Source organism: Natator depressus, chromosome 7, assembly GCF_965152275.1.
Source record: "Natator depressus isolate rNatDep1 chromosome 7, rNatDep2.hap1, whole genome shotgun sequence".
Lineage (NCBI taxonomy): Eukaryota > Metazoa > Chordata > Testudines > Cheloniidae > Natator > Natator depressus.
The window spans coordinates 111,296,023-111,313,590 of NC_134240.1; the positions used below are offsets into that span (position 1 = coordinate 111,296,023).

The 17,568-nt window shown below is 40.8% G+C and overlaps 1 protein-coding gene across 1 annotated transcript in view; it reads right to left on the reverse strand.

Moving 5' to 3' along the window:
- Window positions 1–6,189: 6,189 nt before the first annotated feature.
- The window catches only part of TRUB1 (TruB pseudouridine synthase family member 1), a 40,620-nt gene continuing 29,241 nt past the window's right edge, over window positions 6,190–17,568 (reverse strand). Inside the window, exons 5-8 of the mRNA XM_074960045.1 lie at window positions 11,899–11,971; window positions 9,157–9,296; window positions 8,008–8,064; window positions 6,190–7,043 (exon numbers count right to left, since the gene is read on the reverse strand). Coding sequence (XP_074816146.1) covers window positions 6,829–7,043; window positions 8,008–8,064; window positions 9,157–9,296; window positions 11,899–11,971 — 485 coding nt within the window. The 3' untranslated portion in view covers window positions 6,190–6,828. The remainder of the gene's footprint in view (window positions 7,044–8,007; window positions 8,065–9,156; window positions 9,297–11,898; window positions 11,972–17,568) is intronic.

A 17,568-nucleotide genomic window follows, 5' to 3' on the forward strand; every position in this document is an offset into this window, starting at 1 on the left:
AATAAGCAAAAAACAGCAACCCAGTGTGCCACGGCAGTGGCTCCAGCCAGGGATGACAGAACCGCCCTTGGCCTATTGTACCCACCGCCCATGGGAAAAACTTCCTGTCAGTGTAGTTAAGCACTGGAATAAATTGCCTAAGGAGGTCATGGAATCTCCATCATTGGAGATTTTTAAAAGCAGGTTAGACAAATCCAAGTCAGGGATAGTCTAGATAATATATAGTCCTACCGTGAGTGCAGAGGACTGGACTAGATGACCTCTCAAGGTCCCTTCCAGTCATACGATTCTATGATTTTATGTATTTAAGCAAATTGTTTTATGTGCCCCAGCAAAGAAAAAAAAAACAAGCCAAAACTAGTTTAAGAAGTCTTTTATTCACTGTTTTTTCTTTGTGAAATTTAAAAGAATATGTATTTTAGAATAAGTTTACTCCTCATTAGGGACAATCACATAAGAAAATATAACACAAGATCCAAAACCATATGCAGCTTTTTCAACTTACTGCATAAGATTTTTAATACTTGAAAGGGTGCCGAAAAGTTTGAGATCTCCCTAGAAAGTGATGCACCTGCTGTTTAATTAATGAATGCACACAGTTTGCAAATCTGGCCTTCATTGCCCTGATCCTGAGAGAAATATCTGATGTGGTCCCTGTCCCAGAAAAATGGAGTAAAGATTGTATGTCCTTTCCCTTTCCTTTTAATGTGAAAAGGGCTGGGAGGAAGGTGTGCACACGGTCTTATCACTTCCAGTTCTTTTCTACTTTTGCTACCAGTTCCTTCCTTTCTTTTAAAACCCACTTGATTTTTCCTCTTCACTGCATCAATGGCTGTGTTCATTTGAAGATGGAGAAGAAATTATTTACAGGATGCGGCCCTTTTATGGGAGGAGTTATATTAAATGGGGAGAGTGCTACAGCTTCGGTGAGGGAAAGGACGTATTATAGACTGTTCAAAGCCATTCCATTTCTTGCATATGTTACAGATTTAATTGCTTCATTACTTGAACTGTTCATTCTCACCGTCATCTTTTGGAGTTAAAAGCCACATATGCTCAGTCTCTTGCACATGGTCTGGATGGAAGATTGTTTTCACCACCCTTCACTCCCATTGTGGAAAGCACCACCAGGAAGCGCACAGGAGCTTCTGTAGGAATGAAGGTGGACGCTGCTGTGTTGGTTCAATTTATCTCCCTCCGACAACATCTGGGCAATAGGTTTTCTCCTTCTTTTAACTAGCGGCGAGGGGGAAACCGAGGGAAAAACAAGGCCCAACATTTCTACCTCCGCAGCAAAATCTTAGGGGTTCTTTAAAGTCTCATTCTAATGCTATAAATTCGGTGGTGAATCCTGGTCATGTGCCACCTGAGGCATATCATGCATACGCTAAGAAGAAGTGACCAGTTCTTTGGGAGAGTATTAGAGAAACTATAGTGCCCCAAAGGAATTAAGTGAAAATTTGTCCAATATTTTCTCCACCTAATTTCACCAAACCCTTTTAGGACCTGTCTTGAATGCTGAAATTGTAGCATTCCGATTATGATCTTGCTGCTCCTCCACTTCAACACAGCCATGATTTCAGCAGCTGAGCACAAACATAGCCAAACTAATGTTTCATCTCATTTCAAAGTAGAGATGCAAGCATTCAGATGATACAGTGCACGCTGGTTATTTGGGATGCACTTAACTATTAGCACTCTACTTCAGCAGGAAGTTTCCCAGAGAACCAATTTAAGCCCAGGGAAACAATGACTGCTTCTTAATGGGGACAGTAATTCAGGCTGGCTGAATTCACACACTGTCCTGCATGATTTTCCTATGGCTAGTCTATACTGGAAACGTGTGCGCATGCGCACACACAAAACTTTCTTGACCTTGGCCAGTGAAAAGGAACCGGTACTCTAGTAACCCAGTCCTGAGAATTTTGAGTAAAGTATACTGATGAGCTGTGCACTTAAACGATCATGCATTTAAAACAACAAAAAACTTAACTGTCCAGAAATGTTGTTCTCTTATTAAAATTTGGCTTTTTCTTTTTTAAACTTTCCCCTATTATAAATAGTAACAGTGTAAGTTAAGAAGAAAAAAGATAAAGGAGAAGAGCCTAAATAGTAAACTACTTATAAAAACAATTATGGAATACATGGACAGAATCCCACAGTTGATTAGGATACATAAGATGCCACTGATTACTTTAAAAAACACAAATCAAAAATACAAAGGAATACTGGAGAATTGTTGCAATAAGATGACTGGAGTTTAGGAAGAGAACCTCACATTTAAAAGATGACCTTGTAAGGAAAGTAGGATTCCAACTGTGCAAAAATATGAAACAGCGATAAATTATATAACCCTTGGCAAGGACATGGAAGCAGCTGTGGAAAAGGTGCATGTCCAATGCATGCAGAGACTGACAAGACTGGCACATTACTGTGCGCTAGAGATGATGAGACTGTGCTCAATGTGATAGTATTCAGCTTCAAAAACAAACCACACTTTTCCAATCAAGCCTTTTCCCGGTAATAAAAATTACATAGTGCATATGTATTGCATATCATCTCTACATATGTGGCATGCTGCAGACCCATACAATATATTTAGCATGCAATTCTGACCACCTCACCTGTCCTCTGATGACTAACACATCTCATCTGTGTTCTTGGGTACTTCTTATGTCAATCTTCCCAAGTCATCCCTAACCTGTGCCCTGAATAGTTGTGCTATTCAGCTCTGGAAAAGAGGCAGCTCTTCTAGACATAAAGTGAGTTTAAAGTCTGCCATCCCTGGGCCTTAAGTGTTTAAAAGAAAATTGGAATTACCATTGGGCAGAAAGATTCCAAGGTTCCCAATGGGACTGAGCACTCATTTCCAGCCCTGGAAAGTTCCAAGATATTGGACTTTAAGGTCATGAGAATTTTTATGTCTAGAAAAAGTTTTTAGATCCTTTTTACAGATCTCAGCACCTTCCTCTGGTCCCCATTCAGCAGGACTCATAGTAGCTAAGACTCTACCTGGTCTTTACAAATAGAGCAATACAAGGAGTAGTCCCAAAATATTTTTAATAACTTTCTAACGCATCCCTGAAGTAGCTATTCTGAGCTGTGACATTGACATTGTGAGCTGCACCTGTGCCAGGTGTAGCCTGCCTCCCTAAGTGTACAAGAGAAATGTGACAGCAGCAAGACACTAGGGACCAGGACTGCTGGGAGATATAAGGGTAGCCTGTGTTCAGAGAGGGGAATCTCTGCAGGGAGAGTAGACCTGGAAGGCAGTGCTCCATTAAAGAACATGAGAACAAACAGGAAAAGAGTGAAGAGACCAAGTTAAGCACACAGGAAGAGGCACAGGGAAAGAGATAGGGTAGTCTGAGTTATGGGACAGATAGCCCAACATTGAAGATCAGTTCCCTCTATGCTACCACCTTGTGAGGGGTAGTATGGACAAGTGTTTGGAATGCTGTGCATACCTCATTCATGGCTTCACTGACTGATACAGTCCTGTCAAGCTTGCTCTTTACACAAACACCTTCTAGGTGCCGCTCCCTACTGTAGATACTGGGCACCCTGCAGATATTTTAAAATAGGAACGCACTCTTTCTTCCTTCCTTCCCATTTTGAAGAGCAAACCATTAGCTTATAGCTTTTTATCTGTGGGACAGAGGGGATGAAGGAATGAGGAACTTGCTGAGGGAAAACTAAGCAGAAGTTTTTCATTTAGTTCTGCAAGTGAGAAAGTCTTTATGGTTGTTCATTCCTCTGGTGGGGGTGAGACCCAGAGTTCAGGCCTCACCCCCTGAGAAAGTTCTGACTGCTGCCCTCACAAACCTCTCCCCGTGTCTTGACCGTGTGTCACAAGGAAACAAAAGTTTTATGGGAAGTCAAATTTGTAGAGAGAAGGCATTCTCTCAGGTAGCAGGGTCACTCTTATGCAGGGCTTGAACCAAACTCTGTACTCCTTAGACAGCCCATGGCAAGATACTTTGTCTACATACCTCTTCACAAGCCCTCAAAGATGACTCAGGAAAATGCCTGATTAGACACACACACACACTCTCTCTCTCTCTGCTTTCTATGTAGATTTTGCTTAGCACTTCGAGTCTCATCCAAAGCCCACATAAGTCAGTGGGAGCCTTTCCACTGATTGTAATAGGCTTTGGAACAGGCTCTTCATTACCACAGTGATGAGTACATTGGTAATGCCTGCAGCAAATTAGACACAATCAAACTAACTCAAAGACAGAAGAAAATATGTCACTCTGCTGAACTTAAGAATATTTAGAAAGCTTAAAAAGAATACTGAGAAAAGTGGTAAACACCAAGCAAACAGATGAGACAAATGTGTGAGACAGTTATTGCACTATGTACATATGTTACCTAACAATAGAAAAGGAGATTTTCAGTTCCAGTCCTTTCCTCCAAAACAACTCCCTGCAGATATAACAACTAGACTGGCAGACTCTATTCTTGTTGGCTATTGGAAAAAAACCCAGAAAGATATCCCCAGGATATGTGAACAAAGTGAAAGCTTACCATTAAATTCTACAGGACCACTGGGATAACACTAATTAGGCTTTTACAAGAGCCTAGGAAGACTGGGATAGACAATTTAAAAAAAACAGGGCTTTAATCCAAGCCTTTGATCACTCAAGAGATGTATACTGAAAGGTGATTGTTTGCTATTTCATTTGGTTTCCTTTGGAGATAAAGAAGAAAAAATGCTAACTACCTCGCCTGTTGGGAAAATTACTGATTTTTTGGGGTCACTGGATAGTTCTAGAAAAATCTAAAAAAAAAAAAAAGATGTGGTTGGGGTGGAAGAAGGAGGAAGAGGTGGTGCCACCTCCCTTATAAACCTATGGCCCAGTGATTAGCACTCACCTGGGATGTGGGAGACCCAGGTTGTTTCCTACTCTGCTAATGTGAAGCAGGGAACCCACCCCCGCATAGGAGAATGCATGAACTGCTGGGCTGTGGGGTATTCTGTAGCAGGTCTCAATCTCTCCCATTGAAGCTGTTCCAGTTTGTAGAAATATTTCAACAGTCATTGGAGCAGGGACTTGAACTTGGTCTCTCACCTCCCAAATAGATACCCTAACCACTGGGTAGCTTGGGATGGGTGTCTTGGTCTCTCCTGGTGAAGCTCTTCTACTTGTATAAAATACTTGAATATTCACTGGTCCCGAAAGGGAGAATGACTCTATATCTGGTGGGTAGGGTGCTCATCTGTGAGACTCATCACTGGGATAATTTTCCAAGGGAAGTGGTGAATTCAATCAATCACTTGGAGTCTTTAAATCAAGGTTTAATGTGTGTAAATAAAAGATACTGGGCTTGATAGTGTTCACTTGCATAGGAAGGAAGAGTAACTTCCTGCACTTCAGGAATAGTCTGATGATACTCTATGCCCTACGTTATATGACAGAAGGGCAGACTAGAAGATCATAGTGGTACCCTTTGGCCTTAAAATGGTGGCCTTCTGTAACTGTAACAATGGCCAATCCATCCCACTTAGCTGACAGCTGCCAATCAATCATTAATCCTTCAGGCAACATGAAGTAAGAGATCTCTCAGTGATCACTTCCTTACTGAACTGCACATCCCCAGTACCCACTACAACAAGAGGACTGGTGACCCTCTGCTAACTTCTTCTAAGTAGGGTCAATAATACTCATCTTCAGGCTGTTACTGTGCTACCCCTTCTTCCAGAAGGAAAGTGTGGTGGGATAGTTCTTTCCACATGGAAAGAACTTATGATAGTAGTGCTTTCCAATGGTCTCCAACAACTTCAGGCTGTAAGTCAGTAGGGGTCTGATCTAAATACAACTCAAATCAACTGAAAGGCTCCCATTGACTTCAACAGGCTTTAGATCAGGCCCCAGCTGAGCAACTTAAATCCTTCATGGTGGGTCACTTTGTCACCAACACAGTTGCTACTGGGGGCCTCACAGGTCAAAACCCAGTACTACATTGGCCTAAAGCCTCCATCCAAGCCACTGGCGCTGATTAGGAACCTCAGGCAATACATTGGGACAAGAGGTGAATCCCTTCTGTCCCAAAAAGAGCACAACAGGTAACTATAATCTCAATATATTTGCAGACAGAAATTATGAAATTTTACCAATATGGAGATATGTGCATCTCTATGCAGAAAGAAAGAGTCTGAGATATTGTGTTCCTTACTGTTTATTTGCATAAGCAGTTCAGCTAAACTGAAATTTTCATCATGGTATTTATTATATGACAACTCATTCAAAGCAATGCTGACCAGGGCCTCAGTGAAATTCCACTGACAGACCAATCCATGTAATAAGGACTACAGTGGGATCATTTCTATTTCAAGAAATCTCTTAAGAACTCAAAGTAAAAGTGCCATTCCACATTTTTGCATCTTTCAAACTGGCATGGAATTCTGTTTCCATTTTCCAGTATGTGAATGTGAGTAACAGCTACAGAAAGAAAATGAAATATTTCCCCTTCCAGGAACATTTTGCAAAATTTAAACTTAAAATTTGTATTGCAAATGTAGTATCAAAAATGTATCTTGCAAGGTCTTTCAAGAGTACAATGAGGAGTCTACATTAGTGACAGATCCATTTACAGTGTGCAGTGCAGAATATAAGTGAGAAAATAATAAATGCTGGACACTGTGTGTGTGCATGCGCATGTATCTTAGCACAAGAAAAAGATAGAAAGGGATGATTTTCTTTGCCTTGCAATTTGTCATCCTCAATGCACAAGGTTGTAAATTTACACAGCAAGGCAAGACAATCCCATCCCACTCCAATCTTAAGATGTCTCAATCATTCAGTCTTTTTCCTTGACTTGACATCACTTATCTTCACAATTCACAGTGGATTCTTCAGAATGCTCAGTCTTTAATTTTTTAAGAGATGGCTCTACTGCAAGAAGTGACATGCAATGCTCCAAGGACTGTGCAATTTCATCAATTGTCCATTTGTCTTCATGAAGTGCATGCTCCTCTAGTGTAAATGGTCCTTGTTTGGTCCGGGTCAGCTCTTGCACATTGGCACAGGAAGAGAGTTCTACAGCATAAAAAGGAGAAAGCCGCCAGAAAAGGTGAATATTCAAGTTAAAAACTATGGATGTTGTTCAAAACCCCTACTGAACTAATTTTTTTCATTTTTTTAGTTGGAGAAAAGGGGCTCCTATTCAGATTCTCAGCTCACTTACATCAAGGTAAATCTGGAACAAGTTCAACAGGTTTACTTCAGAGTAAAGGAGATCAGAATCTGAATGAAGGTCTTCAGGAGATTTTGCATATTCATATCAAATACAAAAAAAATTAGTAATGTACATTAAAACAGATCCAGGGTAAAATTTTCAAAGGTGACTTTGGGACTTTGGAGCTTAAGTTCCACTTTTAAAAGCCTCAATCCCTTTTAAAAATAAGGCCTAGGCATTTTCTAAAATTTTACTTTATATCACTTACTAGAACAGTATAAAATGAGGAACAATCTATGATAAATATGATAAATGCAATAATTAATCACCCTGAGACCGAAGAGATTCTGAATCAGGTTCACAAGGATACAGCACAGATAGAGTTGGCCTTTGGACACAGGATAAAGAACAGTCTCTGAAATATACTCTTAATCTCCCGAGGTGTCGGAGAATTTCAAAATGATTTTGAAATGCAATCAAAAGGAGAAATTTGGGGGAGGGACCAGGTCTCTGTATTTGTCCTTTAAAGGATCAAGCACACACTGGTAATGGGAAAAATAAATAAAATCACAGGGCCTTGTATTTTTTTTTCTGCCCAACACTTTCACCTTCTCCATTTTTATTCTCTCCCTTGTGATTCCTTCACAATTATTTATGCTTCTTTCCTTTATGCGCCAGAGGCAACTACCCTAGCACACGAAAGTGAATGACAGCATGGCAGCCCAGCACATCAGGTCTGGTGACCAGAGATATGCAAAAGGAGAATATTCTTCAATTAGCAGAGCTTGTACATTCCTTACGCAGTCATGCTTTTTCCAGGCCTACCTTTTCCGATGTCACTGACCAGGCTTCTCACATAAAAGCCACCTCCACATTCAACATCTGGAATGTTAACAGTGACATAGTAAATTGCCAGCCCAGTATGAAATCTACTTTACACAGAAACCGTGCTCCCAAACAAATGTAAAAATGCACTAAGCAAACAATCAAGTGATAAAATATTTATAGGATACAGTATAAATTATTCATCCTGTAACATATGTGCGGGTGAGATTGCAAAGCCAGAAAGGAGAGAAAGAAAACATAACAGTGACTGAACAAATGCATTATAAATTAACTATTGGCCTTGGCATTTTAATAAATACTTCAGTCTCGTTCATTTGAAAGGTTTCAAAAGGTCTTAAGTTTCATCTTTCCAATGATGAAAAACAGTCATTTTAAGTGCTACTCCAAACCAACAATGAGCACTTTAAAATACTGACTGTACTTAAAGTGAACAGCTGACATGAGCTGTGACATTATAAAAACCCAGCTTTACTATTCCTGTCCTCATTAACTCCCCATCCCTGCCCTTCCCCGCCTCCCGCAGTGATCAGCTGCTAATCTCCCAACCATAAAATAACTAACTATTTAAATAACACACACCACTGAAATATAGTGGCCGTACCCACTTTTAACAACACGACATGTAGTAGACCAAAGGGCTTCCAAGGGAGCAATCAGAGTGATTCCAGAAGGCATATAACTGTTCTGCTTTCACTGTCAATATTAAAGGAGGATAAGATTTCCAAAGGTTCCTCCAATTCATTTCTGCACGTCCTAATGCGTGAACTACATTTCTTTACAGATGGAAGAAGGGAGCGTGGATCTCCTCTCCCTGAATTGGAAATGGGGTCATATCATTGTTCCTCCCTCCCCCTTTCAGGAGGAAGTGAGCCAGGGGTCAGGAATGCAATTGTGGTGGGTGTGAATAATTCCCTTCCCAGCCCGGACAAGTTCCCCACCGAATGATAATATGAAATCAGCTTACGTCAAATCGAATCGGGGCACTCTTGTTGCAAAATGAAGCGCCCACGTGCAGACGCGCACTGAAATAACTAACCATGTGAACTGAAACCCACTTAGTTATTTCATTTCCAGTTTGAGTGTAGACAAGCTGGGAGCATCAGCCTACATCAAATCTTTGTCCCTTACCCAGAGTGAACAGCGGTGGCTGGAAGTTTTGGAGAGAGAGGCTGTATACTGTAACCGGCCTAGCAGGCTTTGCTTCCACTGCTTCTCCTTTCTTCATCAGAGACGACAGCCTTTGTCCATCTCTTTTCAGAGCAGAATAGCTGGTGGGATAGACCGTACAAATGTATGTCATACAGCTGTAACACAACAAGCCTCCTGTCCTCAAAATCCTATTAATACTGCACTACAGAAGGATATATTTTAGCCTTCTAATCCTCTCCAAGTGCTCATAAAAAAAGAACTATTGAAATCATTTGTACACAGGAGCCTCTTTATATGAGAAATAGTTAAGTGCAATAAATGTTGGGAGTCACCTATTCAATACTTGCATTTTAAAACGGTTCATAACTGAATTAATTGCTTATGAAAGTGAGGAATCAACAGTGGGCATGGTAACTGACAAACACATGCCCCCACTGAAGCCTATGGGACCAACACAGATACCGAATGTTATGTTGGGCCCATGATCGGTAAGCAGTGCAGCTGATGCTATACAGACAGCTTCCCTTCACCTTGACCCTGACTCAGAGTATCTCCACTGCTTCAGTCTTGAGTCTCTCATGAGAGGCAATTACCAACTACCCAGCCTTGTTTCAGTCTGTCTAACTGACCACTATTGATTAAACTAGATTAATTTAATTGGTGACAAAGGACCTTATCCAAAGACCACTGCAGTCATCAGCTCAGGATGATGTTAAAAAAGAAAAACTACCCAAGTTTACCAGAAGTGATTTATATGTAGCTTGCAGAAAATAGACTTAAATTTTCAGGAAGCTAGTACTGAAATAATCTCAAACTTTTTTTTTTCTTTCTTAAACACAGAAGTTAAAGTACCATTCTGTTTACAGAATGAAGTGGAAGTCTCAAAATTTTCTCCACTAACTGGCAGATAATGCAGTGTCCTGACAAACTCTTGCAAAAATAATATCAGATTCCTTCTCAAAGTTAAAATTTTGCCACAAAACACAGTACCATGTGACCATTTGTATCGGATGTTCAAATCAACATAACCCTCAGCTCTGAATTTGTCAAGTTAATAAATCCTACAGCCTGTGTAACCCACATGCTTAATAGGAGGATCTCTCTTTAAGCGATCTATAGAGAAGGGTGTGTAGGAATGAGCTGTGTCTGGTTCATTGTTGTTAGGCAGATGCACAATTAACACTCCACCTCAGAAGTTTCTGGATTTGGGTGTGGTAGTTTTGGGTATGGTTGGTACCTTTCCAGTAACTGGACTCAGACTCCACGAGGGTAGCTGCTTTACAAAAGGTCATACACAAGTGTGTGGGTTGGGAGAAGCGGAGACACAAAGCAGAAAGCAGGCTGTTTCCCCCTGACTCTCAAGCCTTTTGCAGCAGGATAGTGATACTGTTAACCCTCCAACAGGGAAGCCCTGGCAGAGTTAATTACAGAAAGGAGAAATTGGAAGGGAAAACTAATTTCTTTCATTTTAATTGTATACTTGGAAGGTTGCTTGATTTTAGCCAAACTGTTTTAAATTGTCTCAACTTGTATGATTCTCCAACTTTTCTCTTATTTGAATGATGATGGGGAAAGTGTCATTTATGTTTTGCTTTTCTTAATTTTGTATTTTTCTTGTAACAGGTTTTGTTTTATTTTTTTAAGTCTATATACTTAAACTGAGCAGTTGGTTAATTAGTTAGCTGACTAGCAGAGGAGGAAGAAGAGTCTGCATAGATTCCAGCCAGAGATTTTTGCAAGCAAGTGGAGGGAAGATGTTGCGGTGCTTTTGACTCGGCAGACTGTATACATTTTGGTGATCAAAGACTGTATCTAAGACTCAGGTGAACTTAACCTAGGTTTTTGGGACCTCTGAGTTACTTCTCACCGTGTTTCGGTTGGGAATCACCTGTTTATATTTGATTTGTTTTCTTTACTTATGTTCATGTATAACTGGGAAGATAATGTATGTGGGTTATAAAGGAACATGCCATGTTATCGAAATTAAGGTGTTATTATTGTTTCTTTATCATAACATTTTATAAAGTTGGTACTTAAGAATTAAACATTCCTTTTTTTTTTTTTTTTCCTCCTTTTTGGACTTGATTGTGGGGAGGTTGACCCTGTGCAATCCTTGCTGAAAATCCTGAAGGAGTGAATTCTGAGTCTCCATGTGCTTTTCTATGGGAGTTGTTTTTAGGCACTAGGACAGGGGTTCTCAAACTTCATTGCTTCATGACCCCCTTCTGACAACAAAAATTACTATAGGACCCCAGGAGAGGGGACCAAAGCCCGAGTCCAACCGAGCCTCACTGCCCCAGGAGGGGAAGAGGCCCAAAGCCTGAGCCACACCGCTCCAGGCGGGGGGGGGCCAAAGCAGAAGCCCCAGGGCTTCAGCCCCAGGCAAGGGGGCCTGTAACATGAGCTCCGCCACCAAAGGCTGAAGCCCTTGGGCTTCCTCTTTGACCCCAGGCAGTGGGGCTTGGGTTTCAGCCCCGGGCCCCAGTAAGTCTAAGCCAGCCCTGGTGACCACATTTTAATGGGTTTGCGACCCACTTTGAGAACCACTGCACTAGGATAAAGGCAGTAAAGTAAACTCTAGCCCACTCAAAGGTTGCACCTGCCTAGCCAATATCTTCTTGTCAAAAGAGAACTCTTTATTTATGGCAAAACTGGATTCTGCTGAAAAATGCTCCAAGTGGAGTAATGCTGCTGGCAGTGCCTGAGTACTACAGAACTTACAGTGGAGGAACTTGCATTATGTCCCCCGTGAACTTTTGCAACACACGTTCAAGATCTTCTTTTGTTATCTGATCTGTCAAAAGGAAACAAGATATACGTTAGCACTGATTATTTATATAGCGCCCATGGCACTTTACAAAACGGTACAAAGAAAAGGTCCCTGCCCTTTGGATCTTATAATCTAACCTAAGAAAAGAATCTCACAGAAAATGGTGGGAGACCACAGTGGGTAGAAGAGGAGGTAAGAGTGAGAGTAAACTTAAGCTAAGGAGGGCAAACTGTCTGGGTTGATTTACATGTTTCTTGCGATTTTAAAAATTTAGTTAAATAGTCCTATTTTAGGCACCAATACAGAAAGATGCTCCAGATTGCAAATATTGTTGTTACCTCCTTTTTGTTCTGTGCTTACACAACACCTAGCACAGTGGGGTTCTGGTTCACTATTAGGGCTCTTAGATGCTACAGCAACACAAATAATAATTAAATCCCATTGAAGTCAGTGGGACTACTCATGTGCTCAAGCATCCTGTTCAACTGCAGCTTAAAAAAAAAAAGTAAGTAAATACAGTGAGCCTGATTCTCTGTTCTGATACTGTCCCTTTGCCAATGCAAAGTGTCTGCAAACCCAGCAGACCTGGCCAGCTGGGAATTTCCCTTGAACAGGATCTCTGGGTAGAGTAGACCCGCATAGCTGCTCTGTGCCATACCACTTCACAGCCTCTGGCGTAAGGGGAAAGGGAGTTGTAGTTAGGAAATCAGTTCTAAGGCCTGGTCCACACACAGTTTTTGCACCAAATTTAATTATTTCAGTTAGGGGTGAAATTTCCTACTGAAATAGTTATGCCAATACAACCCCTATTTGGATCCAGTTACATTGGTAAAGAAATGCCTTATACTGGTGTAATTTATCCCCCTACCTGTACAAGAATACTGCCATCGCTGCATCCATTACCAGTATAGTAAAAGTGATACAATTTATGCATGTAGGGAAGCCCCCAAGTGAGTTTTCTTCCTTTCCCTGGATCCTCTGCTCCCCTCTCATTTTTTCTTTCTGCATAAGTGAGTTAAACTTGGATAAGGCTTAACTTGTTCCATTTCTCTCACCCTTTCCTTTCATGTCCTCCCCCAACCCACTCTCCTTTATCTTCTTGAATTAGGCAGAGGCTCCCCATTCATCCCAGAACTTAATGGACATTGTGAAAGTTAATGCTCCCTCCCAGCAGATGAAACTGGTAGTCACTAGCAGGAACTGGGGCGGGAGGGGTTATACTCAGGAGCTGAAAAACCCCAACATATGTTATTTTATTAATACTTTCCAATTTCCACTCAGGCCTGAGTATTCATTTTTCTGGAAAACTATATTGCAAGACTATGAAAACCGTCTTAGTTTTGATTTTGGTAAAGGAGGGAACTACTTCGCTAAACTAAGCAGCTTCTCTTAACAGTTAATCCCATAGCTTTAGGGGAATGATCTTTCAGGACATTTGAGATATAAAGCACACATTTTCTTTCCAGTAAGAGAAGAGAGTGGGAACACCACATCAAATTTCCCTAACTATCAAGATTTAAATATCTAACCCATTAAAGCTCACGGAAGCATCGTTATGTTTTTTTATGCATTCTAACTATTGCCATTTTATTGCGCAAACACCCTTATTAGCTATCTCTTCTCTCTAGAGAGATTGCCCCCGGTGTACTGAGTACAGTTCTGCACTATTTTTATTAGAAGGCCGTCTCTTCAGTGACCAGTTTTGTTGGTTGCTTAAGAGGGGTTTCAATATGACAGTTGCCTCTTATTGGTTCAGAAAGCAAACCTCATACCTGTAATCCACATGCAAATCAACGAATGACTAGGAATTGGCTGGCCCCATTTCTCATAAAATAGATTTGGTTCATGTCACCCCAGTGAAGTCAAGAGAGAGTTCTGCTTAAAACAAAATAAAATGGATGGCACTCTCAGTCCCTTTATTAGGTTTTATTCTGCACTCTAAGTAGTTCTTCAAAGCAGATGGATCTCACAATATGCATAAGGGTTTAGTCCCCAAAACCAAACAGTCTCCTCTCCATTGCAGCATCGGAGGAGAGCAACTTATGCCTCACTTTTGCAACCCAAACACTGCAATTTCAATAGCAGATGCTGCCATTATGCCCAGCAGCTGTCTAAAAGAAGAGTCATTAATGGTAATGCTGCAGTGATTCATAAAGCAGTCAAGGATGTTGGGGAGACCAACACACACTAGAACAGGGGAGGGGAATGGCAGAATCTTTTATACCATAAATTCAGAGCTTCCCCTAAAGAACCTCATGTATGTTATTGTTTTGCAGTCTTGCTGTTTGCTGCAGTTTAGCACGGTGCCATAGAAGAACCCATATGCCAGTAAATACTATCCTTATGAGCCTGTCAGCTTTTCCACTGTGAACCCATTTGCTCCAGCTGAAATTTGGTATGTAAACTGAGCAGGGGTGTCATTTTGTTTTCTTTTTCAATATTCACCGTCTGGATTGAATCTGTGGTTAGGGCACTTAATGACACAGGCGGGTTCAATTCCTGCTTTGATCTCATTGTGACGGTGCACCAAAATATGTTTATGAATGTATATATGACATAACTGGAATATGTTTTATGCTACACATGCCACATAACATATCTATGTAAAGGTTATGATCTACTGAATATATTCATCCTATTTGTATGCATGTGTCGTTTTTGTATTCGAAGTTATGAATATTGGCTGTATACTTGTTTGATTTTAAATAGCCTTAGTAAGGCATTTGGTCAGCTTCTTTAGAAAGGAATTTGCAAGTTAAGTGCCCAATCAAGAAGCACTTAACGCACAATGGATCTTGGAAGGCTCCAATCCACATAAGAATTCTACATAAGGACATTCAAGGTAGCCTGTGGATCGTGGCTGCTGCCTGTAAAAACTGAGTCATGCATAGACATGTGACTTGCCCATGTGACTCCAAAACTCCATCTTGGAGCTGGACTTTGCAAAGGAGAGAGGAGGGGGTCTCCACCCACAAGAGAAAGTCTATTTAAACCCCTGGGAAATCCCTCCATTTTGTCTTCAGCTGGCTAAAGAGATAGATTCTCCACCCCCAAGGATACCTGAAAGAAACTGGAACAAAGGACAGTAACTACAGGGGGTGTGAGTGATTGCTGGACCCAGACTAGAAGGAGACTAGTCTGTAAAAGGAAGCTTACTGAAATTCCTCTGAGGGTGAGGTTTTTATCTGCATTCAGTTTTCTTACTGTATTAGATATAGACTTGCGTGTTCTATTTTATTTTTCTTGGTAATTCACTTTGTTCTGTCTGCTATTACTTGGAACCACTTAAATCCTTCTGTATTTAATAAAATCACTTTTTACTTATTAATTAACCCAGAGTAGGTATTAATACCTGGGGGGGGGGGTGCAAACAGCTGTGCATACCTCTCTATCAGTTTTATAGTGGGAGAACAATTTATGAGTTTACCCTGTATACGCTTTATACAGGGTAAAATGGATTTATTTGGAGGTTGGACCCCATTGGCAGTTGGGCATCTGAGTGTTAAAGAACACTTCTTAAGCTGCTTTCAGTTTAAGCCTACAGCTGTTAGGAGATGTGGTTCAGACCTGGATCTGGGTTTGCAGCAGACTAGCGGGTGTGGCTCAAACCAGGCAGGGCACTGAAGTCCCAAGCTGGGAGGGCAAGGAAATCAGGGGCAGAAGTAGTCTTGGCACACCAACTGGAAGCCCCCAGGGGGTTTCTGTGATCCAACCCGTCACACTCATACTCCCCAGATTGAGAGGGGAATACAAAAGAGCCCACTAAGCTCTGGAGAAAATAATTTGTGGCACAGCTAATTTAGTAATCTTTGAAAAGAAAAAGAAAAAGTGAGGCATACTGCAGTTCAGTCATTAACAAACGAAGTTGTGCAATGTCGGTTTATCAAAGTAAACATTTACAAATTAGCCTGTTAGGACCTAGAATAAATAATGTTTGTCTTCTGCAATTTCTCACGGTTTGAACAGGCTGGTATTAAAAATGACAATCCTGTCTGCTCCTCCCCCAATGCCATTACAGGCTGATATGTCCGTTTGGATTTTTTTGCTATCTTGAAGCTGTCTTTGCTTTTGTGGGTTTACATAGGATTCGTGACTCTGCTGAAACATAGTGTAAACTCTGTACTCACCCTGCTCGGATTAGAACATACACATACTATACGTAGTGCAGATTTACCCCAGTCCTGAGGTTTGGCTTTGCTGGTAATTCATCCAACAGCCACCACGCAACGCCCAGCCAAACTTTCTCCCCAAGATTGGCTTGAGGTTTTCCCTGCCAGGCCTCTCTTTTTCTAGATCTAGTTTTTACTGCTGTAGAGAAATATACTCTACCCAGTCTTACATCCTGGGGAGAGGTAAAAGCTATAATTGCTAGTAGGACTCAGAAAAAAATTACACAGTACCTTCATGCAGGCTTCAAGCTGCAGATAAAAGGATGACTTAATAGAGGAGCCCTGTATTTCTATGCAAGCTTTTAGAGTTTGCCACCTGTTGCACAATGGTTTAAAATACAGGAGTCATGTCCAGTTAGTGCTTGGAATAGGCACTGCACACAATTTGCCAACAGTTTCTACACACTATCCTAAGCACTGAAAGAAATAATGTGACCAGTGACTGCTACACAGGCCAGATTCTGATGGAATAGTCCCCAGCTGCAAGTCCATCAAGATTCCGATGTACTACTGACCCAAGAACTTCTAGTCTTATCTATACTGCTGTAAATCAAAATAACTCCTTTGTCTTCTGAGACCAGAAGTTCTCAGGTCAACAGTGCATTGGGATGCTGATAAGATTATAGAAGGAAAACAGGTCAATGATTAAGATCAAGCAAAATAATATGTGCAAAAAAAGGATACAAATTATTGTAAGAGCACTCTAGTACAAGCTAAAGAGTCACATTTGTTCAATGTTTGTTTGCATAAACTATTCATCAGATAAACATAAACAGGATATAGATCACCAAATAGTGTCAGTTTAATGGAGCTATGCCAGTATATATCAGTTTAGGATCTGGGATAAAGTCTGCTTGCAAATGATTTTCAAAGAGGAAAAAGAGGGCTGTTCTCTCTCTTTTATAATTATTCAGCCAGTTCTATTAATGACATCCCTTCACTTCACTGGCAAAGATCTGGAGCTGGTCCTTGCAAGTTCTGTTCCCAATGCCTGGATTTAGCCAATAAGAGGCTGGGGAGGGACGTGGGTATACTACTGTGGATCATTACCAAAGGAGCCACAAAATGTAAACGGCTCTCTAAGAAAAGCATCAGAGGAGCTCTAAACAAGTTCACAGCTACTTTCAAAGTCCATGTTCATTTTCCAACAGTAAGGCAATAACGTGAAACAATTTCCACTTGAGGAAGCAAGAATCAATCTCGCTGTACGAGGTGCTTTTTCCAAAAAAAAAAAAAAAAAAAAAAAAAAAAAAAAAAAAACCAAACCCAAAACTTATTAACTAAAAGATGGGGGGGGATTAAAATCCAAGCAGACCTTTTCAACACATCCTTGCAATGTGTAACTTATATTTACAATGGTTTATTTTCTAAACTTCTGTCTAGAGACTTTTCTATAAAATTTTACTGCTTGCTTCTGGTTCAGACAATGGGCAGTTTTCTGTAAGTGCTCTC